At 42.4% G+C, this 23,660-nt stretch overlaps 1 protein-coding gene across 2 annotated transcripts; it reads left to right on the top strand.

Annotated features, from left to right (window-relative positions):
• The first annotated feature begins 10,001 nt into the window (after positions 1–10,001).
• On the top strand, positions 10,002–23,466 carry Parp2 (poly(ADP-ribose) polymerase 2). Of its 2 annotated transcripts, none has more exons than XM_051176772.1 (16): positions 10,002–10,090; positions 12,240–12,386; positions 12,689–12,759; positions 14,905–14,955; positions 17,373–17,469; positions 17,789–17,864; positions 18,511–18,613; positions 19,385–19,544; positions 19,754–19,892; positions 21,045–21,108; positions 21,187–21,321; positions 21,521–21,648; positions 21,807–21,906; positions 22,343–22,441; positions 22,638–22,762; positions 23,233–23,466. In XM_051176772.1, exons 1-16 carry the CDS (start codon positions 10,051–10,053, stop codon positions 23,390–23,392), a joined length of 1,695 nt encoding a protein of 564 aa, XP_051032729.1. In that variant the 5' UTR covers positions 10,002–10,050; the 3' UTR covers positions 23,393–23,466. The 2 variants fall into 2 exon arrangements, with proteins under 2 accessions (XP_051032729.1, XP_051032730.1); XM_051176773.1 differs by having other exon boundaries at positions 12,689–12,750.
• The last annotated feature ends 194 nt before the right edge of the window (positions 23,467–23,660 follow it).

Below are 23,660 nucleotides of genomic sequence, written 5' to 3' on the forward strand. Positions count from 1 at the left end.
AGGCTCCAATGCTACAAAAAACCTTCTCGGTGTGTGTGTTGGGGAGCGGGGGTACCAAACAAGCCTAAGTTAAGATTGGGCTAGAGACTTAAGTTAGGAGCCCTTCCCAAAGACCTGAGTTCTGCTCCCAGTGCTCACACCAGGCAGCTCACAGCAGTCTGGACTCCAGCTCCAGTGAGTCCAACACTCTTCTAGCAGCACACTCATGTGTTCACATAATTAAAACAAGTACTTTCTAGTTTAGATAAAAATCACAGTAAGTCTAATCAGTCTTTGAAAGGAAAATATGGAAAGCCAGTCCATAAGGTTCAAGTAAATAAAAAAGCAACCCAAAATAGTTTTCAAACTGTATTTTAATTTCACTTGAGCCAATACTGATTGAATTTAACTCTGTAAGAAAACCATCTTCCCCCAGACATAGAAAAAGCATTTGGAGCTTCTATTGACCACAAGATGGCAGTGTAAGGAGGCTCCAGTTTCGCTGCCCTAAGAGTTTTCTTGCAATGAAAAGAAAGTTCATTTACTACAAATAACCTCCGACACTTTTCTATTCTTATGAGCTATAAATCTTCTACACTGTATGCAATTAACATTAAACTCACTGTTAGATTGGTGGTAGGCAACAAAAAAGCACTAGGGTGCAGAGCAAAGAAAAAGGAGGAACTCTCTAGGTGTGGTACCTGAGTGCAATCCAGCATTCAGAGGATTTCTGGGTTCCAGACCCATTTGACCTTGTCAGACCAAACCAAAAAAAAAAAATCCCTTGTCAAGAAGCCTTCTGCACATGAAGGTATATGTCTTGGATAGGTATTAAAATTGCATGTGTATAGCTGGGTGGTTATGGTGCACACCTTTAAAATCCCAGTACTTGGGAGGTAGCTACAGGCGGATCTCTGTGAGTTCAAGGCCAGCCTGATCTACAGATAAAATTCCAGGACAGGAGGACAAGTTCCAAAGCTAGAGAAACCCTGTCTTGAAAACAAAAGCAAAAGCATGTAAAAATGTCTGCACTTACACACTGCAATACTCAAGCAGAGATGGAATCTGGAGGCAGGAACTGATGTAGAGACCATGGAGGGGTGCTGCTTACTGGCTGGCTTGTTTCCCCTAGCTAGCTCAGCCTTCTTGTTTAGAGAATCCAGGACCACCAGCCCAGGGATGGCACTACCCACCATGGGCTGGGTTCTTCCCCATTGATCACTAATTCAGAATATACCTTACAGCAGAATCTCATGGAGGCATTTCCCTCAACTGTGGCTCCTTCCTCTGATAACTCTAACTTATGTTAAGTTGACACACAAAATCAGCCATTATGAGTATGAACCTGTAATACCAGCCTGAGGTCAGCAAGTTTAAAACAAGCTTGGATAATTTAACAAGATCCTGCTTCAAAACAAATTTTTATTATATATAGGGCTAGAAAGAGTTACAGTTCAGTAGGTACCCAGCATCATGAGAAGGGGCAGAGAAACAGTGCATATGTACAATGCAAGAAAATCTGGGTCAAAATGAGTACCTGTCTTTATAGTCCCATCAGCCTTTAAACCTTTCTCTTGAGAATGTCCAAATCCAAGCCCACTTTACAGACATTCTGGAGTTTTCACAGGACATCTGAGTTGGCACACAGAGTGCTACAGTCCCAGCTCTTTCCTGGACACATTTCATCTTCAACCTGAAACCAGAGAATAGGACAAAGTAAGCAGAGGTGATGAGGCACAGCCAATACAGATGCCAAGTTCCATTTCCTACTCACTAGCAGCTGTTGAGAATAAGAAAACTTGTTTTAGTAGGGACAGAATGACGGAGTATATATGACCAGCCTTGCAGCTCATCACTTGCTCGTCCATCCAGGACCATGACTGGCAAGGTGAATGAACAGTACCTGAAAGCTGTGGCTCAAGACAGCAGGAAGAAAATAACTTGAAATCAGAATGCAAGAGGCAGTAAAACTTCCCTTGCTGTTAACTTGCTGTTTTCCCTTTTATTATAGTTTTCCTACCTTAGGGAAATCTACTTTCTATAGATTACCTCAAGTACAATGATCTGGTTTTTTTTAATGCAAGGTTTAGAGAAACGGCAAGGTAGTCTTGATAATAAGTATTCGTTCCCCAGCTTTATTGGGGTATAATCGACAAATACAAACTGCAGAGTCTAATGGATAGTTTTGATAAGAGGTATCCTTTACCCTTTCTGTGGAGGAAGATATGGTGAGCATATTTAAAATCTACTGTTAACATTTTTTGAATACAGACATGTTGAACTTCCTCACCCCACTGTTTCTAAGTTCAACTTTTTAGGTTCTAGACATAAAACATCCCCCTCATTCTGTTTCATGCTGGAGTATACACCTTAACCTGTTGTGACTGATGCGGTCAATGAACAATGGAATAGTTTTCTGTCCATACATTCCATAATATCATGTATTTTTGTTGTTGTGGTTTTTTTTTAGATAATGTTATCAAAGAGCACATAATAGACTTAAACTCACTGGGGAGCCAATGGTGATCTTAAACACTTTTATGGAATTTTGTGTTTTGTTTTTTTTTTTTTAAGACAACCCTAGCTTTTCTTAGACCATGATGGCCTTAGGAGACCTGAAAATACTGTAATTAAAGGCATGCCACACCAGGCAAACCTTGAACTTCTAATTATCTCTATTTACATCTATACTATAAGAATCAGTGTCATTATGGAGACAAACCCATGCTAGGAAAGTATTCTAGAAGCTGAACTACATTTTAATTATCACTTGCTGTAACCTTGAACAGAAACACAAGCTATGGCAAAGCTACCTCACACTAGGAAGTTCCTTGAAGGTTATAAATAAACTTTACACCAAAGCTAGCATGGAGTTAAATGGTTGATGTCTCTATCACTTATGGAAGATCAGTCAACCCACAGTAACTAAAAATATTCTCCATGAAAAACATCCATTGTTCACAGGAACTCTGAAAGGGCATTCGTAAAAACTCTCTAGCTCCAAGATATTATGTCTTTCTTCTCCATTTCTATTATTCTCTACTTAACATATTCCCCAGTGCTGGGTAACAGGATGACAGCAGTATGGATCTGAACCTATGTTTGGTCTTCTGGCCCATTAAACCTGTTTTCTAACCCTAATGTTCTCCCCTCCACTGGTTTTGAGATAGGGCTCATTATTTAAGCCCTGGCTATCCTGGGAAAAGGCCCAATGTTGTCTTCCTACATTCTCAAAAGTATTTCAACCTTCCCTAACTTAATGCTAAAATGATTAACATAACAGCATAATCATCAGTTCTCCAGTAAACTCTGAAAGTATGTCCCTCTTCCCCTGTGACTATGCTAGAAGCACATGGTTGGCCTGAGTCTGTCACCCCTTTCCAACATTAAATGTGCTCAAGATAACCTATCACCACTAGCACCCTACTGAACTCAAGGTAAGCAAAGACAATCATAGATTGCCACCAGGGTCTTTATCTATGACAGAAAAACTCTGCTAACCAGCATTGCCTGCAAGTCATCACTGCGCACAAAAATAACAGGAAGCTTAATTCTACATCTAGATTCATATGTATCTTTTTAAATATCCATTTGTGTATGAGTGCTTTGCCTGCATGTATGTATGTGCACCTTGTGTATTCAGATGGGAATACTGGGTCCCCTGGAACGGGGTTACCGACGGTTTTAAGACACTATATTAAGAGGACAGAATGCAGGTCTAGAATGCAGGTCTTCCTTCAGCACGTGCTCTTAACTGCTGAGTCATCTCTCCAGGTATCAGACAACCAGAACCCTTTTACATAAGAATATACTAAAGCCCAACCAACTCTAATGCCACACATACCAACTGACTTATCTACAGTTACTCATTTGAGGGGAAATAGTAAGACCATAAGCTACTTAAGTAACTACCAAGAAAAACTAACAAATTATGGCATGAGCATATATTAGAATGTGACAACGCATGTGGATGCTGTTTACTAGTATTAAGAAAAGTACAGGGTATCCTTATATGCAGAAAGGAAAATGAGTACATACTTTACTGTGTGTGCATCCAACATCCTGGGATGCACAAGTCCTAGGGTGAGGTAAGAAACTTCATTGTGCACTCTGAACTCATGCAATGCCCAGCACTCACACAGTTGGTGTCTCAAAACTATTCATAACTATGGTTCCAGGGGATCCAACGTCCTTTCCTGGACTCTGCAGGCACACTTGCATCAGGCCAGTAATCATGGATTTAAAGATGAATTAAGTATAGATAATGGAGTCATCAGTGCCTATCAGTACATTAGCTAGGTTAGTATTTCTCTTTCTCATATTTTCTGCCTGTAACAATAACCCATGGGCCAGGTCTGATGCTGCACACCTTTGATCCCAGCACCCAGGAGACAGTCATTGTCAATCTCTGTGAGTGAAGCCACATGAGAACCTGTCTCAAAAATTTAGAACTAAGCAAGGCCACAGTGATAGATCAGCAGTTAAGGATGCTTACCACTCTTTCAGAGGACCTGAGTTCAATTCCCAGCACCCATGTTGGGCAGCTCAATGCTGTAGATAACTCCAGTTCCAGGGACTAAAACCCACCTCAGGCTCGGAGAACACCTACATACTATCTGCATATACCTCCCGCACCCCCATACATGAACGCACATAAAAACCGTTAAAAAAAAAAAAGCATAACTGCTGAGCAATGGGTTACACCTCTTTAATCCCAGCACTCAGGAGGAAGGCAGGCGGATCTTTGTGAGTTCAAACGAGTATCAAAACAAAAAGCGAGTCTGGTGAGATCATATTAGTAGTTATTAGAAAAAAATATTTCTAATAACTGAGCTTTGTTCGGTCAGTGGCTCACACTATCCCCCAATGTCACCAGAGCAAGTAGCATCAGAACAGACCGTAGCACTACGATCTGAATTTGCTCAGTGTGTCTTACGCTCTTTATACGGTGAAACCTCATAGGGCTAATTAAATCACCTGTCCTCGGAGTTTGTCGTCTAGTCTCATACATGCTCCAAGCAAATACTACAGCAAACACTTCAAAACCGCCAAGTTAGTGACTTCCACACACAGACATTCATCAGAAAACTAAAACACGGTCTGAACTCACCTTCGGGGACCGCCCGAGCAGAAGAACAAAACAGCGCCGTGGTAATAACGGTGACTACCTAGCAAGCAAAAAACGAAGCTGAGGATTTCCCGAGAATCAGGCACTCTGTGCACGCGGCAAAATCTATTTCTGGGTCACCAGGTCTCGGAACGCAGGGCTACCAAAGCCCACGTGGAGACAAGCCAGGTGGTCCACCTTGCTACCGGCCCCTAACCTCCCAAAACAGAAATGAATATCCTTTGAACTCAGACTTCAGCGCCGACCTGAAATAAAAGCCTGGCCCCTGGATAAACCGCTCAAAAGAAAGAGAACTTGAAAACCAGAGACCTAAACAACTTGTGCACTCACCAGCGCACAAGAAACGAGAGGGAGAGAAAGAAGGAGGAGGGGGAGGCAAGCGACCTAAGTAATGGGCCTCCGAGTTTGATTGGCTGAATTCAAGGAACCTCCCTCCTCCATGACCTTAAAGAGTGCAGCCGGGCTTGAACACCACCAAATTTCTTTCTTGATGAGAGCACCAAGTGCAAGTAAACATAGAATAATTGAAGGGATTCGGGAATGTCCTTGTTCCCTTCTATTCCAATTCCCACCCTAAGCTAACCTCCTGCCCTGTTGTGACCTCAACACAGTTAACATATGCAAGGTAATAGGTCCAATTACAAACAGTTCACAACCATCTAAGTTAGAAGTTGCATTCAAGTTAGTTTTCAAGCTAACAAACAATGATTAACATTTATTAACAGGTGGTTTAGTGTTCGTCCTTTAAAGTAAAATGTGAATACCTGTACACATCTAAGCCTCCATTCCCTCGACTTAAAATTATTGTGGAGGATTATCTGAATCACAGTTTGCCCTTGAAATTAGGTTTGCCCTTGATGAAAGCTTTATTTACATGCCATGTTATATAGCAACCAGACACCATCATTCAGACAAAGCCGCAGGCTTAGGGAATGGGAAAAGATCTTTACCAATTACACATCCAATCAAGGATTAATATCTAAAATACAATAAAAACTAGACATCAAAAAAAATTAAAAATGGAGTACAGTCAGGTGGTGGTGGTGCACACCTTTAATCCCAGCACTCAGAAGGCAGAGGCAGACAGATCTCTGAGAGTTCAAGGCCAATCTGGTCTACAAAGTGAGTTCCAGGACAGGTTCCAAGCTACAAAGAAACACTGTATGTGGGGAGGGGGGAAATGATATGAAACACAAATGGCTAAAAATAACCTTTAAAAAATGTTCAACATCACTAGTTATCAGGGAAATGCAAATCAAAACTTCTTTAAGATTTCATCTTGCCCCAGTCAGAATCAACCAAGAAAAATAAAACAAATGACAGCTCATACTGGCAAGGATGTGGAGAAAGGAAAAGACTCATGTGTTGTTGGTGGGAGTGCAAACTTATATAGCCACTATGAGAATCAGTGTAGTGTTTCCTCAGGAAGCTGGGGATAGATCTACCTCAAGATCTAGCCATACCACTCTTGGGCACATCCCCAAAGGATGCTTCATTCTACAACAGAGACACTTGCTCAACCATGTTCATGTTCATTGCCTCTTTGTTCATAATAGGCAGGAATTAGAAACAACCTAGATGTCCTTCAACAGATGAATGGATGGGGAGGGGTGATAGCATACAATGAAATATTATTTACCCGTTAAAAAAGAAAAAAGGAAATTACAAGTGAAATATGGTGGCACATACCTTTAATCCCAGTACTCGGGAAGAAGAGGCAGGTGGATCCCTGAGTTTGAGGCCAGCCTGGTCTACAGAGAGAGCTCCAGGGAAAACCAGGGCTCCACAGAGAAACCCTGGGAAGAAAGAGGAGGAAGAGGAAAAATAATTATGAAATTTACAGATAAATGGATGGAACTAGAAAAAAAATCATCCAGAGTGAAATAAGCCAGACCTTTTTAAAAAAAAATGTAGTATGTCTTCTCTTATATGTAGATGTTAGGCTTTGTAGCTCAGACTGGCCTCAAGCTCAGGGATCCACCTGCCTCTTCTTCCCCTGTCTCTGACTCCAGGATGCTGGGGTTAAAGGCATACGCCACCACCCAGCATGGATGTTTTTGAGCTCAAATAGGTAAGCTACAATCAATATAACTGCAGATGTTAGGTATAGAATAAGGGGCTAGGAGGAGGGGAGGACCCCCCAAGGAAAGGGAAATAGAAAATATAGCCTGAGAAGCATGGGGGGAGGTTGGAACAAGAGGATTTAATGGAAAGGGGGATGAAAGAGAGAGATAAAGAAGTGAATACAAGTAACTAAGGGACATATTGAAGCCTACTACTGTAGACACTTCTTAAAATATGTACATGTAGGAAAGAAATCTAAGTGAAGTTGCCAAATAGACATCTCTCACCACCAAGAGAAACCTCCAGTACCAGGAATGGGTTTCATGTAACTGAGTTGTTGGCCAAAGGGGATCCATGGAAACCCCAAACAACTAAGTCTATTGCCAAGGTACTGGTTGCTCTTTGCAAACTGATGGTAAGGGCCTATTGCTAAAAACGTTACTTAACAGACCTCATTAAATATGGAGGAGTTGAGATAGTGCCTAGCTAGAACCTTATCCCTGTCCTACAACTACTACTTTCAGAGTACTAGAAGGTATTCTTCACACTACTCTTACAGTTTAGAGGTCTTGAAATGATACTCTTGGGGTCTTGATCAGGTTTGTTTTCTCTGCCAGTTAAAGAATAGAAAGGCAAAAGAACTTGAACTAGCAGCAGACACACCACAGACAAAATCAGCAGATGAAGAAAGGTATTTGTTGGGGGTGAAGGGAACACACACATGCTGCAGACACACAGAGAGAAAGACCCTCTGCAAAGCAGAGGAGGACTTGGAAAGCCCAAAATACAATCTCTTCTCTAGGGTGGGGAGTTTTAAATCTTTGGAAGAGTTTTCTTCCCCTAATTTAGACTTAGTCAGTTTGAAGAAAGCCAGGATAGTTGATTGACCCAAGAATTGCTTTTGGCATGTATTGACCAGGTCTTGAAATTATTAAGCCAGCCCACCATCATGGGACCTCCTGGGGGGGAAACAAAAGCCTACAGAGCACTTGTTTCAAGGTGCCAGGCTCTTGTCTCAAGCCAGGAGGGTGAAGAAGTATCTGGCCATTCTTGAAAATTTGCCACATTTATTACCTAGTCACCCTCCCTCCCCCCCTTCCTTCCCTCTCTCCCTAACCTTCTGCATAATCATAAGTCTAACTCCTAGTCTCTTACTTCCAGAGGAGAGAGGTAACCAACCCATCTACAAACCCTCTGGTCTACAATAGTGCACACCTGTGGTCCCAGCACTCAGGAGGCAGAGGCAGGCAGATCTCTGTGAGTTCAAGGCCAGCCTGGTTTCAGACTGAGTTCAGGACAGGCTCCAAAGCTACACAGAAAAACCCTGTCCCGAAACACCCACCCCCGAAAAAAAGAAAAGAAAAGAAAGAAACGGTGCCTTTGACATGACATGACAGTACGGATTCGCATATGCACTCACAGAGACCATGGCTGGATGCACAGGGCTGCACAGGTCCACTCCAGATAGGGATCCGGGTCTGGACACAAGCTCCTACCCCAACACAGAGGCTGCCTGCAATCGATGCTCAATCACTTTTCTCTACAGGAGCCTCACCTGATTTAAAGGCAGGCCCTGTGCCCAGAAGTAGATGTCCAACAACAAACAAACTCAGTAGCATTTTTGGAGAATTGTTTTGTTTTACAGTTGTTTGTTTGTTTGTTTGGGGTTTTTGTTTGTTTGTTTTTATATTTCTTTTTTTAAGCCCCTTTTCATTTTGATCTTTTGCATATATATGGTTTCCAACTTCATGTTTTTTAGGGGTTTCTTTTTATGTGTATGTCTGCGTACATATTTCTTATGCTTTTTCTTCCTTATTTTTTATTCTTTTGTTTTTTTCTGAGGGTTTCTCTGTGTAGCCCTGGCTGTCCTGAAATTCACGCTGTAGATCAGGCTAGCCTTGAATTGAGAAATAGACATGCCTCTTTCTCCAGAGTCCAGGATTAAAAGCGATCACCAGCTGTTTTCTAAATCAAGAGCAAGAAGGTGTGGAGTTGGATAAGTGGTTGGGAAGGTGGGGGACAATCAGGGATTTTTATTTTTGAGTATTGGTCATTAATCTGAGGCGTCTACACATGACTTAAGTCAGCTTCTGACACAAAAAGAAACCCCCTAAAAGCACGAAGTTGGAAACTATATATATATATACACACACACATATACACACAAGATCAAAATAAAAAGGGGCTAAACAAAAAAATATAAAAAACAAACAAAAACCCCAAACAAAAGCCTACCCCATTCCCATATCAAATGCTTCTTCTGCGTGTAAGTGTCCCTCCACGTGACCCTACATTGGCTCTGTTCTTTGCTTTTCTACATTCTTTTTTTTTTTTTTTTTTTTTTTTTTAATTATTATTGTCTAAAATGCACAAAATGCTGAGAATTTCTAGAACTCAAAAGGGCGGGGGAGAGTAGTCTGAATTGGGTTATGAGGTCCGGGAGGTACCTCACCTCAGCCATTGAACTCGCTCTGCTGGCCGTGAGTCTGTTCCAAGCTCCGGCGAGGGAGGCATCCGCCCACTCGGGGCCTCTCCTGCCCAGTCTGCCCACGCGTGGAGCCCTGCTCTCTGGGAACTCACCTCCCCGCTCGGGGAGGGCCCGGTTAGGGCCGCGGGAGGCCCCAGTCTCAGACCTTCCCAGGGGCCGGGGAGTGACGGGCACTCTGCACGTGGCCCCGCTGATGAGCTTCCCCCGCCCACAACGATGTTGGAGATGGCGAACCTTATAAGCCTCGGAGGAGAAAGACATTTTGCGCTTATGGTGGTTTCCCACAAGGCACAGCGCGCTGTTATTTGCATACACTCTAGCCCTCTCCCGCTCCAGACTAGAAAAGCCCGCGAATTTCGGCTGCGAGTGATGACGTCGGACCTCAAGCGCCATGGCGCCGAGGCGGCAGAGATCTGGCTGCAGAAAGCAAGGTGAGAACCATGTCCGCGGGCAGAATGCTGGGCCCAGAGTCAGAGGGCCCATAGAAGCGTGTGCACCGGTAAGAGCAGACGGAACAGCAGACATAACAGCCTGTTAATAACTAGTGTCATGCAATTAAAAGAAGTTATTCGTTATTGAGTGTACCACTGCGAAAGAATAAACGCGAACAGTAAAGTGATTAACTACTCATGTCAACCTTTTAAACATATATCCGAGTTCAGAAAGCAAAATTCGGATCTCGGAACTGTTGGCAGTGGATTGCGTGCTATGTTAATTGTACCCTATAAAGTTACATACTATTGCTGTAGTTTCAGTTTTACATTTCCGACAGCTGAGGTACGACCAACTTGCGGGGTTCTGAAGCTCCAACAAGCAAAGCTAGCTGTAAGCTGCTCCAGACTGTAGAGCACCTTACTAACCATGATCACATGATCTAGTTTGAAGTAAGGTATGGAAAACCAAAGGTTAGGAGGTCCATGCCACAAGTAATGAACTTTGAACAACTCAGTAAATTTATTTTATCCTGTTTTTTTGTTGACATATGGTCAGGAAAGCAATGTAGAAAGGATTGCTCAGATTGTTTCAAGAGTAGTAAGTTGGTGTGGTATTGATTTGTAAACGTCCAAAAGAACATCTTAAATTATTTCTTAAAAATGATTTAATCGTTATGTGTATTTTGTCTGTATGTATATATGTACACCAAATGTGTACCTGGAGGCCAGAAGGGGACGTTAGATACCCTGGAACTGGTGTTACTGACAGTTGTGTCCCACCACATGAGAGATGGGACTTGAACCCAAATCCCCTGGCCCATCTTTCCCACCCTCTTTAAATTCCTTCTTCAAAACAATTTCTTGGAATCGTGGGAGTATTGGCCCATATTTTTAATTCCAGCACTTGGGAGGGGCAGACGCAGGAGGAGCCCTGTGAGTTTCAGGACAGCCAGGGTTATGTAGACAGACCCTATCTCAAAGTTAAAGAAAAGAAATTGTCAGGGGGCTGGCCAGTTGGCTCGTGCTTTTTAAAAGGACTTGTTGCAGTTGCAGAGGACCTGGGTTCGACTTCAAACACCCATGTGGTTGGTCATAGCCACCTTACCAGATTTTATATCTTTTTTTGACCTCCAGTTACACCAGGCTGTTATATGGTGCACATACATATTTGCAGCCAAAACACCCATACATGTAAGAATAAAATAATTACCCTCCCTCACCCCCCCCTAAAAGATTTGTCAGCAGATTCAAGAGCAGGGACACAGAGCTCTGTTAACCCTGGCTGCAGCCTAAGTTTTTTCAGGGACCTCCACTCAGGCAAACATAGTACTCTTGGCTTTAAGATAGAAAGGAATTTCAGGAGTATGCAAGATGAACCAGAGTTGGGAGTTTATTAAAAGCAGTATTAGCATACATTTTAAGCACAAGGGTTAGAAGAAAAGAAATGCCTGGGAAGAAAGACACCACAGAACATGAGTGTGTTATAAAGAGTTACCCTTCTTTAAAATAGAAATATATGCAAGAGTTGTGTTTTTGGCTCTTCAAAGAGTTGTCAAAGAATTTAAAAGAGATCACATTTCTTGAGGTGGATCTGACAGAATTACAGTGTCAAAGGCTAGATCATAAGGGATGCAGGAAGCTAGGTTATCTTCCTGTAAACAATGTTCATGGACTGTTTAAGATTCCCATAGAACGAGAAAGATGAGCCCAACCCCATTGCCATATACATCTAGGCAGTAAGCCCCATTGATTGTCATTTTAACATAAAAGTATTTGACTACCTAGGTCTGCAACCTTCACAGCGCATGTTTTGTATTTTTGTTTTGTTATCTGAGACAGGGTTTCTCTGTGTAGCTTAGTACACCATGCTGGCCTAGAACTCACAGAAATCCACCTGCTTCTGCCTCCCAAGTGCCAGGATTAAAGGCGTGTACCACCACAGCCTGGCTCATAGCATATGTTAATTGTGCTGGAATTATTGATTCTCAGCCTCAGGGGGTCTTCAACCAGACCCTGGGTTGAGGGGCTCCCTATCCTTTCTTCGTCCTCCTAACTTTTCCTGTGTTTTTATTTTGCTCCAGTGTTGTTTAAATATTAGATCCTCTTCCTTCTGTAGTAATTCTTTGCTTGTTGATCTTGCCTTTAGCTTCTGAAGTGCTAAATGAAGCCAAGAGAGTTAATAATGGCAGCAAAGCAACAAAAGACTCTCCTCCTGGCAAGAAAATGCGCACATGCCAGAGGAAGGGGCCTATGGCTGGAGGAAAGGATGCAGACAGGGCAAACGGTCAGCAAGGTAATGGGTCTGGGAGCATGTGGGCCAGCAAGGTATTGGGCCAGCTCTCAGGTCTCTGAATGGAGTGAGATGGTATTTTTTCCTCTTTGAAGATATAATTAATTTCTCTATCATTTAAGAATTTTGCAGTACCAGTATACTTTGTCAAATCTTTTATTTTCATAGATTTGAGATGGATTAGGACCTAGGCATAAGACCCAGATTGTTCGGGAAGGACACAATTAATTATAACAGCTTTCAAGCCAAGACAGCTTCCTTGATTCCCACATAAGTAATGACAATGCATATTTATGTTCCCTTAGACATGGTGAAGGCCTTGCTGATAAAGGGCAAAGCTCCTGTGGACCCAGAGTGTACAGCCAAGGTGGGAAAGGTAAAAACATCGGGAATGGAAAGCATATGATTCCTGTCTAAAGTATTGCTAGTGATTTATCTTCTCCAGAATTGAGAAGTGGGGATCGTGGGGCTTCAGTTGAGCAGAATATTGGACATGGGGAGATGGTCCAGTGGTTAAGAACATTTGTTACTCTTCAAGAAGACTTTCATGTGGGTTTGACTCCCAGCACCCACATGACACCTCACAACCACCTGCCACTCCATTTCTAGGGGATCTGATGCCCTCTTCAGACTTCCACAAGTACCAGGCATACAAGTGGAGCATGTACATACATGCAGGCAAAACATTTACACATTTAAAAGAAATGGATAAATTTAAGAAATTCACAGAATATTAACATAATCACCCTAAGGGTTGCCATCAGCCTTCCACAGTTTATTTCCTTTTCTACCCAGGAAATGTTATGATTTTAAGAGAGGACAACGTGGTTTTGATGAGAAACTTTCATGGAATGGCTGAAGTTACTGATGAAAGGGGAGAGGATCTCAAAGATCTAGAAGAAAGCCTGCTTTTTAAAAAAAAATTTAAAACAATCTTTTTATTTTACATACCAGTCCCAATTTTCCCTTCCTCCCCTCCCCCTCCCTACTTCCCCACTCCACCCCTCAGAGAGGGTGAGGCCTCCCATGGATGTCAGGAGCGCTCTTTGTGGGGCTGCAGTCGGAGCCAGCTCAGCGGCCCCAAGTCCATACCTAAGTGGGGGAGTGTGGATGAGGGAAAGGCTAGCTATAAATAATAAAGAAAGAGAGAGACAGAATAAAGGTCAGGAGGACAGATAAAATCAATACTGAAATGCCACGAGTTATTTTTCACCACTCTTATATACCATAACCAAAAAGGGAAACACAGTATCATGTATATGGAACAAACAGACTTTTCTTCCTACTTATTCTAATTCAGTAACCACACCTTAGCTCTAACTTCTTGTTCCCTAGCCTTGAGGTCAGGAGTAGCCATACCTCAGATTCAGGCCTGCTATTTAGACTTTGACAGCGGAAACATCCTTCTGTAGCCACACCTTTGACTTTTAGGTCTTGTGACTTACCGACAGCTTTTAACTCTCTGCCCTTGTGCCAAGATGGAGTGCATCCATCTTCATGGCTACCCACACATGGGGAGTCAACAAAATCTGTCACATCCTGCTGAGGCAGGACCAAGGCCCTCCCATCTGTATCTAGGCTGAGAAAGGTATCCTTCCGTAGGGAATGGGCTCCAAAGAGCCAGTTCATGCACCCGGGATAACTGCTAGAGGCCTCACAAACAGATCAAGTCATATACTGTTACCCACATTCAGAAGGCCTAGTTTGGTCCTATGCAGGTCATTTGTCCGTCCCTGTCCTGTCTACCATGTCCTGATGATATGTGTCCTGTCCCGTCCCCCCAGTCAGTCCAGGGTTAGTGAGCTCCCACTACCTTGGGTCAGCTGTTTCTATGGGTTTCCCCTCACGGTCTTTACCCCTTTGCTCATATTATCACTCCTCCTGCTCTTTGACTGGGCTCCAGGGGCTCAGTCCAGCGCTTAGCTGTTGATCTCTGCATCTGCCTCCATCATTACTGGATGAACATTCTATGTTGACAATTAGGGTAGTCATCAATCTGATTACAGAAGACCAGTTTAGGCACCCTCTCCACTATTGCTTAGAGTCTTAGCTGGGGTCATCCTTGTGGATTCCTGGGAATTCCCTCAGTGCCGGGTTTCTCACTAGCCCCATAATGGCTCCCTCTATCAAGACAACTCTTTCCTTGCTCTCCCTCTCTGTCCTTACCCCAACTCAACCATCCCATTCCCCCATGCTCTTCTTCCCCCCCCCCCCCATTTACTCAGGAGAGCTTGTCTATTTCCTCTTCCCAGGGGAATTCATGTATGTCTCTCTTAGGGTCCTCCTTGTTACCTAGCTTCTCTGGGGTTGTGAACTATAGAAAGCCTACCTATAAGCAGGATTCTGTAATTTGAAGAACCAGTATGTTTTAATTTTAATAGTGATACGCTTCCATTTCTCTTCCTGGAAGACAGATGTTGGATGTGCTGGAGAATAAACCTTAAAGCATTAAAGAAACAAACAGGGTCCTGTTTTGCTGTCAGGACTGAGTGCATTGATGTCATTTGTCTTCTCTTCCCAGGCTCATGTGTATTGTGAAGGAGATGATGTCTATGATGTCATGTTAAATCAGGTAAGAGGATAAGTCATTCCAATAGTGGAAATTTCTTTTTTTTTTTTTTAATTATTGTTAGTTTTACAATTACATTTATTTATTTAATTTGTGTGTGTATGTGTGTGGAAGTCAGAGGACAACTTGAAACTTCAAGACAGTTCTCTCCTTTTACCATGAGGGTCCCTGTGATGTAACTCTGCCCAGGAAGCTAGGTAGGAAGTTCCTCTACCCACTGAGACCTCTTGCTAGCCCCAGCTATCAGAATTTCTTTGTAATATAAACTGCTCACATTTTTCCAAAATGTGCATTGGCTTTTTGATTATTACAGTCTACTTTTTTGTCCATGTTGAAGATTGTTAATTTGTTCTATAGGGTTTTCTGTATGTGTGTTTTTTGTTTTGTTTTGTTTTGCTTTGATTCTTGAGGCAGACTCTGATAAAGCCTAGGCTGGGTATATAGTCTAGGATGACCTTTGGCCCCCGATCTTTTTACCTCCATCTTCCAAGTGTTAGTTAGCATTTCAGACATGTGTCACCACATCTGGTTTTATGTAATACTTAGGAGCAAACCCAGGGTTTTTTACATGTTAGGTTAGCTAGGTTTTTCACCAAAATTTGTTTTTTATTTTATTTTTGTGACAGGTTCTTGCAGTCCTCTTGTTTCCATATCTGTAGAACTGGAATCTCAGGGCACAGCTGTCTCACCCAGTTCATACTGGCATTTTAAACTTGTGTAGATACTACAGCGCACGTGTGGGGGTTAGCAAACAACTGGCCCCACCCTAACCCCCACCCTTTGCCTTTGTGGGTGTGTAAGTTGCCCTTACTAGCCTGGCAGTCCTCTGTAGACCAGGCTGGCCTCATACTGACAGTAATCCTGCTACCTCAGCCTCCTGAGTGTTAGCATTGCAAGTATGTACTAACATTTTCTGTTTCTTTTTTTCCCAATTTGAGAGACCAAGCCCAGTGCCTTGTGCTTGCCAAATAAGGCCCTACTATCTGAGCTACGTTCCTAACCAGTTGTAAGAAGTACGGTTTTTCCTCCTGCCGCCGCGCCAGCACCAAATAACACACTGAGACTCTGTATTAGATATAATTCTGTTGGCTCGGTTACTTGTTTCTTATCGGCTAGCTCTGCCTTAATTATTAACCCATTTCTGCTGATCTATGTATTTCTCTTACCAGGGAGCCGGCTGGCATACTGCTTTCTCCCGACTCTCCATCTTGGCTCTCCTCCTTCCTACTTCCTCTTTCCTCCTTGTCTCCTAGTCCCTCCTATCTTCCTTTCCTATTGGCCAACAGTGCTTTATTCATTAACCAGTATGAGAAACATATACAGAATGACATCTCCCATCAACCAGTCTTTCTGTTTATACTATCTCTCTCTCTCTGATATACATACACACAAACACTGTTGTTTTGAATAGATACTTGCTCTGTTCATTTGTTTCCAGAGATGACTCGTACTTGATTTATTTACTTTTGTGTGTATATGCATGTGTAGATATTCTCATGAGTACACAAGTATTCTTGCATGTAGAGGCCAGAGGTCAATTTCAGATATTGTTCCTAGATGCCATTGACTAGTTTCTTTCTTCCTTCCTTCCTTCCTTCCTTCCTTCCTTCCTTCCTTCCTTTCTTTCTTTTTTTCTTGAGAAAAGTTCTCTTGCTAACTGTAGCTCACTTAATAGACTAATGGTGGCTGGCCAATGAGCAGGCTCCAGGAATCCACCTGTCCCTGCCAGCCCAGTGCTGGGATTACAGTGTGCATCACCATGCTCGTATTTTATGTAGATTTTAGGGATTGAACTCAGGGTCTTATTTTGTTTAGCCTAGTACTCTATTGACTGAACTTTCTCACCAACCACATACTTGAATTTATTGATCTAATACATCTAATTTTAACAGCTAGCTAGTATTTTTATTACTTCTACCTCAGCTATTATAAGCAAGGATGGGGAACTGACTGAGTCAGTAATACTGGCAGTATAAGCCTGAGGACCTGAGTTCCAATCCTTAGCACATAAGTAAAAAGCTGTGCACTGGTACATACCTGTAATCCTAGTGCTAGGGAGGCTAGGAGACAGGACACACGGGGCTTGCCAGTGAACTCCAGGTTTGGCAAGATACCCTGTCTCAATAATGTAGAGTGAAAATATACCTCTGGGGGGGGGAGCTTTCAGGAGGACCCAATTCATGTAGGGTATTGGGACTGGGTAGAGAATTTCAGAAAGCTTCCATGATCCCACTTCTGATTCCTGAGAACTCATTGTTAGCTTCCTGTTTATATCCTTATTCTTTCAGGATCTATTTGTTTTCATCATGCTATGCTTTGTGGCAATTACTGGCTAGTTATAACCAAGGAAACATCCCTGGTTTATGTGACTTCCAATTGTAAAACTCTCCTTTATGTTGTTATTCTCCCACTTATCACAGACCAATCTCCAGTTCAACAACAACAAGTACTATCTTATTCAGCTGTTAGAAGATGATGCCCAGAGGAACTTCAGTGTTTGGATGAGGTGGGGCCGAGGTAAAGGCTTTATGGTGGATTGTATGAGTTGCCATTCAGAAACACAGAGGCAATGCAGGGAGTAGGTTTCAGTCTCTGAAGGACGCAGGAAGCCAGTTGGATGTTGAGGTTGGGGAGTGGCAGGCATCCTCATTAGGACTGCCTATAGGCTGTGACAGGTAGTGGCATCTTGTGTCAATGCACCTTTCCCTTCCTCTTTTCCTGCCTATTGTCACATGATAAGCAGAGTAGCCTTAGAGAAATGGCTTGTTACTACTGGAGAGCTAATACTTGGGATCAAGGGCATGGAACCATCCTGTGTGTGACATTTACTTTACAGTTGGAAAAACGGGACAGCACAGCTTGGTGGCTTGTTCTGGTGATGTCAGCAAAGCAAAGGCAATATTTCAGAAAAAGTAAGTAAACATACCCTTCTTGGATCTCTTGTTGAAGAGTTTCATGTAAGGATAATTGTACCTAAATGTCAATTTCTTTCTACTCTGACACTCTGTGATTAGGACATTAAGTTGTATCTTTAGTCAGTGATTAAATCAACCTAGAACCTTGAAGTTGACTAGAAGAATCTAGAATATCTTAAACACAGCAAGCAAATCTAAGAAATTATAAACACCAGAGACTATCCACCTGGACCTTTAAACTTGTCGTGGTGATTTAAAGGCAGACTTGCTCGAGTCTAGATGCACATTTCTTTCTGTAAAAAGCATTGGTCTACCTTTCATTTCATATACCAATGGCTTCTGTGTTTTAGGACCTTTGGGAAGCCTTTATTCCCAATTTTACTTGATTCCTTTATTCCATTTTTTTTGTTGTTGTTTTGTTTTTGGTTTTTTTGTTTTGTTTTGTTTTGTTTTGTTTTGTTTTTTTTGTTTTGTTTTTTTTGTTCCTTCAGTGTCCTCATTTACAATTCACACTACAGAACACTGATGTATGCCTGAACTGTGAGGGAACCCAGATTGTTCAGAAATTGTGTTAGGAAATTGCCGTGTGCCTCCCTCTGGCACCTTGATTTGTATGATTTACCCGCCTGCTTGGGCTCCACAGATTCCTTGACAAAACCAAAAACTGTTGGGACAATCGTGAGAACTTTAAGAAAGTTCCCGGAAAATATGACATGCTGCAGATGGACTACGCTGCCAGTGTGCAGGTAACCCTGCTCTACAGAAGGTGCCATCTCACTAAGCGAAGTCTAGCCGGGTGATGTCAGCAGTGTGTGACTACAATAGCTGTTTCCCACCTCAGATGACTCGCCCTCATCTTTGATTGCAAAGGGCTAGAGTATCATATCTGTTATGTCTAAAGTCGTAAGACTGTAGTCTCCTCTGTTGTGCACTAAAATTCTTATGAGACTGAAGGCCCTGCTTCCTGAAGTTCAGTGTTATAGACCAAGAGAAGATCAGTAAATAACCAGTCTGAGAAATTATTTAAAGCTGGCTTCCCTTCTACACCCCTGTGACAAGATCAAGGGCTGGGAATGCAGGTCAGAAGTAGAATGCTTGCCCAGCATGCATGAGACCCTAGGTTCAAAACTGAGAATAAAAGAAAGAGAGAGAGAAAGAAAGAAGGAAGGAAGGAAAGATGATTTTGACAAACTAAGGTTTCCATGATGCTGAGAACTTTTCTAAAAACTCAGAGATCTGAAAATTAAGAGACTTTTTGTATTAATATGATCAAGTTCATGGTATGAGAGGTGTCTGCATACTTAAAGACTCTGTTGGAAAGGCTATTTGTTCTTACTGAGTGCTTCTCTGTGAGGGAGCCCTAACAAGGTACAGTGGAAATCAACATTGGCTACTCTAACTAGATTCCTTAAAGAACGTACCAGCATGCAAATGCACTGAGGATCACTGTAGACTTGCTCCCTAGAGGCACTCAAATACCCCTACAGATATTAGAAGCTGTGCTTATTTTGTTACAGGATGAAGACAAAACAAAGCAAGAGGGGTCTCTTGAAACTTCGAAGCCAGAGTCACAGCTGGATCTTCGAGTTCAGGAGCTGATAAAGTTGATCTGTAACGTGCAGGCAATGGAGGAGATGATGATAGAAATGAAATATGACACCAAGAAAGCCCCACTTGGTAGGACTTGGAATTCTGTTCTACAGCCCTGCATATTTCCTAGTTCCTTTAATGAGCAGTCACATCACTATTTAAGGGTTGCCAGAAGTGCTGAGTGAGGGTTTGAGAGGGTGGCACTGTTTTGAAAATTGAGTTTTGACTAGGCAGAGACGTATAGTATACAGAGATGGAACCCTAGTTTGCAGTCTGATCTCTGACTGGGCCTCCAGGAAAGCTGACAGTGATGCAAATCAAGGCAGGCTACGAGTCTCTCAAAAAAATTGAGGATTGTATCCGCACCGGCCATTGTGGGCGAGCTCTTCTTGAAGCATGCAATGAATTCTACACCAGGATTCCACATGACTTCGGGTAAGGTCATGCTGAGTCTTTACTTTTTTCTTCTATTCTTATTCCTAAAGCAACCACAGCAGCTGTCCTTTTATTCCTTAGGAAATTGTTACCTTAACTAGAACTGGATCCAAATATGATTTGTAGCTACTCAAAATATGAGAAGTCAGCACTCAGGAGGCAGAGATACTACAAATCAAGAAAACTTAAAAATAAAAGAAATATTTAAGACATAGTTTCTCAACTTTATTAGAACCATATTTCCAACCAAGTGAAAGTTAACCACCCTGAGACAGCAGATCCCCTGACTCCTACAAAAAAAAAAGAGGTTGTATCTAGCCACTAAGTAAAACACCTTTCAAATCACTCTTCCTTCCATTCCTTTAAGATGACTACACCCACACAAATACCACTTTTCTGAAACCAAATGATTGATATTAAACAATAAAACACATTACCACCCTCGATGTGTGTGTGTGTGTGTGTGTGTGTGTGTGTGTGTGTGCGCGCGCGCGCGCGCGCGTGTGTGTGCTCGCGCACACGCATGCACTACACTCATGGATGTGTATGGTCCTCAGGATTTAACCTAGAGCCTTGTATGTGTTACCCAAGCACTTTCCCTCTGAGCTGTATCCTAGCCCAGTTCGTTCTTCATCCTGGTTTTCATTGTTTCCATTTCCTCCATTGCTTTCTGTGAACTCTGTGACCTCAAAGTAGTCCTGAATAGTCAAATGTTTATCCCTTCTAGATTGCACTCAAACTGCCTTACTGACATCGGTGTAGCTTATTTTGAAAAAAAAAAAAAAAAAAAAAAAAATCCATAAAAGAATTTCAACTCTAGTTCTGCACATGGAAATCTACATAGATGTTTTATCTTACTTAGAATATGCATTTTTTAATATCAAGTCTTTTCACTGGCCTTCTTTCTCCAAATAGGAAATCCTAATTTTTCTTCTCTCTCTCTCTCTCTGTCTCTCTCTCTCTCTCTGTCTCTCTCTCTCTCTTATACTGATATTAAAGGTGTGTACCACCAGGCCCAGCTGTTTTTCTTTTTAGTAAGAATACAAATATGAGTTTTCCAATTATTTTTTGACCTATTTTTTTTTTTTTGTCATGTTTCTTCTAGCCACAAACCAGACAGACAGCTCATAGTGATTATATCTTTGTCCTTAGACTATCTATCCCTCCAGTAATTCGGACAGAGAAAGAACTGTCAGACAAAATACAGCTGCTAGAGGTGAGCTGCGAACGCACTGGGAAGTTTTCACTCTTATCCTACATTCCTTCACACTGATTCTTTATCTCTTTTTCTTAGGCTCTGGGAGACATTGAAATTGCCCTTAAGCTGGTGAAGTCAGGGCACCAAGGCCCAGAACACCCACTAGACCAACACTATAGAAACCTACACTGTGCATTGCGTCCTCTGGATCATGAAAGTTATGAGTTCAAAGTAATAAAAATAGTCACTTATTTTCACATATTCCCATTCTTACTCCAGTAAACCCATCCTTTCTATCCCTGTATTTACAGTAACTTGGGAGTATGGAAGTCTTACTGACCGCAGTGAGGTTATTTGGGGGCAGAAAGTTCTGCTAACTTAGAGCAGAAGCTCTGCCTCCTTCTTGCTGTTCCTCATTCTTTTCCCCCAGGTGATTTCACAGTACCTACAGTCTACCCATGCTCCTACACACAAGGACTACACTATGACCTTGCTGGATGTTTTTGAAGTAGAGAAGGAAGGGGAGAAGGAGGCCTTCAGAAAGGACCTTCCTAACAGGTCTGGGTCCAGCTCTGGTCGAGTAGACATTTCCTTGCCTGCAGTGTAGTGAAGGAGCTCGGAGGGTGGCAGGGGCAGCTGTTTTGTTTGTTTGTTGTTTTGTATTTGTGACCTATGTTTCAGGAGAACAATGGAGTAGAATAATGTGTCTTTCTTAGGATGCTACTCTGGCACGGTTCCAGGCTGAGTAACTGGGTAGGAATCCTGAGCCACGGGCTCCGAGTGGCCCCACCTGAGGCTCCCATCACAGGTTATATGGTAAGTAGAGACTGAACTCTAGAAGGAGCCCAAGTTAAAACAAGATACAATGATGACCTTGGTCCCCCAACCCAGACAATCAGAATGAGTTACAACAGCTCACTGATAACCATATCATCTCTTACTGTGTCCCTCTTTCTTTAAATTCTAAAGGATATGGCAGAGATCCGTGGCTATTTTGTTTCTTAAGTTGAATAGGAAAGGACAGTAGGGGAGGGACCATGCTGAGTCTTCGTCCTCATATAGTTTTGTTGTTGTTTTGAGACAGGGTCTCACTATGACCTGGTGTGTTTTGGAACTTGCTGTGTAGCCCATGCTGGCCTCAAACTCAAAGACCTGCCTGCTTCTGCCTCCTGAGTCTAGGGGCAAAAGCCTTGGACCACCACACTAGAACCTTCTCATACAATGGATCTCCATTTTTGTTGATGTATTTCAGTTTGGGAAAGGAATCTACTTTGCTGACATGTCTTCCAAGAGTGCCAATTACTGCTTTGCCTCTCACCTAAAGAACACAGGACTGCTTCTTCTATCAGAGGTAAGGCAGGGAACACAGCTATGATCTCTAGTTCACTGAGAAAATTCCAAGAGGTACACTTGGAATGGGATATCCATTGCATTAGATTCTGTTGCTAAAGTAAGGGAATAAAATACAAATGAGGATGTCCTGGATAGCTTTGAAATCACCTACCTCTGAACTGGGTATAGGCATTTATGGATCTTTTGCTTCACAGGTAGCTCTAGGTCAGTGTAATGAATTATTGAAGGCTAATCCTACAGCAGAAGAATTGCTTCAGGGCAAGCATAGCACCAAGGGGCTGGGAAAGATGGCTCCCAACCCTACCCAATTCATCACCCTGTAAGTACCCAGAGCTAAGGCTGCTGGAAGACTTTTCTCAAAATGTTAAGAGTTACTTGTCTAATGGTATGGCTTGGGCAGTATATGAAGCCACTGGCAATGGGACCAATATCTAACTATAATTCATAAGCTAACTTTGTGGAGCCCGTTCTCTGTGGAGGGATACCTTGCTCGGTCTAGACATTGGGGGGGAAGGGGTGTGCCTTGGTTCCAGTGATGAAACAAACTTAGTTGATATCCTAGGGAGGTGGGATGAGGAAGGAGGGAAGAGCAGGAGGAGAGGAGGGAGGGGGAACTGGGATTGGAATGTAGATAGATAGATAGATAGATAGATAGATAGATAGATAGATAGACAGACAGATGAAAGGAAGGAAGAAAAGAGAAAAAGAAGGAAAAAGAGAAAGAACTACTTGTCTATTTCAACTTCTGGACCAAATACTAATGTTAACACATTCTCTTCCATTTGGCAGGAATGGGAGTACAGTGCCCTTAGGACCGGCAAGTGATACAGGAATTACCAATCCAGAGGGGTATACCCTCAACTACAATGAGTTTATTGTTTACAACCCCAACCAGGTCCATATGAGATACCTTCTAAAGATTCAGTTTAATTTTCTGCAGTTGTGGTGAATGCTGATTAAATAAACAAGAGAGGATTCAGTCTTCAAACAAAACCCAGCAATACTATGTTTATAACTTTTTGACAATTTGTTTAATAAAACAATATAACTAATTCTACCACTGCCGCCTTTGGGCTTTACTTCTCCAAACGCATGCTTGTGTGTGGTGTGCATGCGTGTGTACACACACGGAGGCCAGAGGAAGGTTGTCAGAGTGTGCTCTAGCACTCTTCATACTGTCCTTTTGTTTGTTGTTTGATTGGTTGGCTTTTTGTGAC

Source organism: Phodopus roborovskii, unplaced genomic scaffold, assembly GCF_943737965.1.
Source record: "Phodopus roborovskii unplaced genomic scaffold, PHOROB, whole genome shotgun sequence".
Classification (NCBI taxonomy): Eukaryota; Metazoa; Chordata; class Mammalia; order Rodentia; family Cricetidae; genus Phodopus; species Phodopus roborovskii.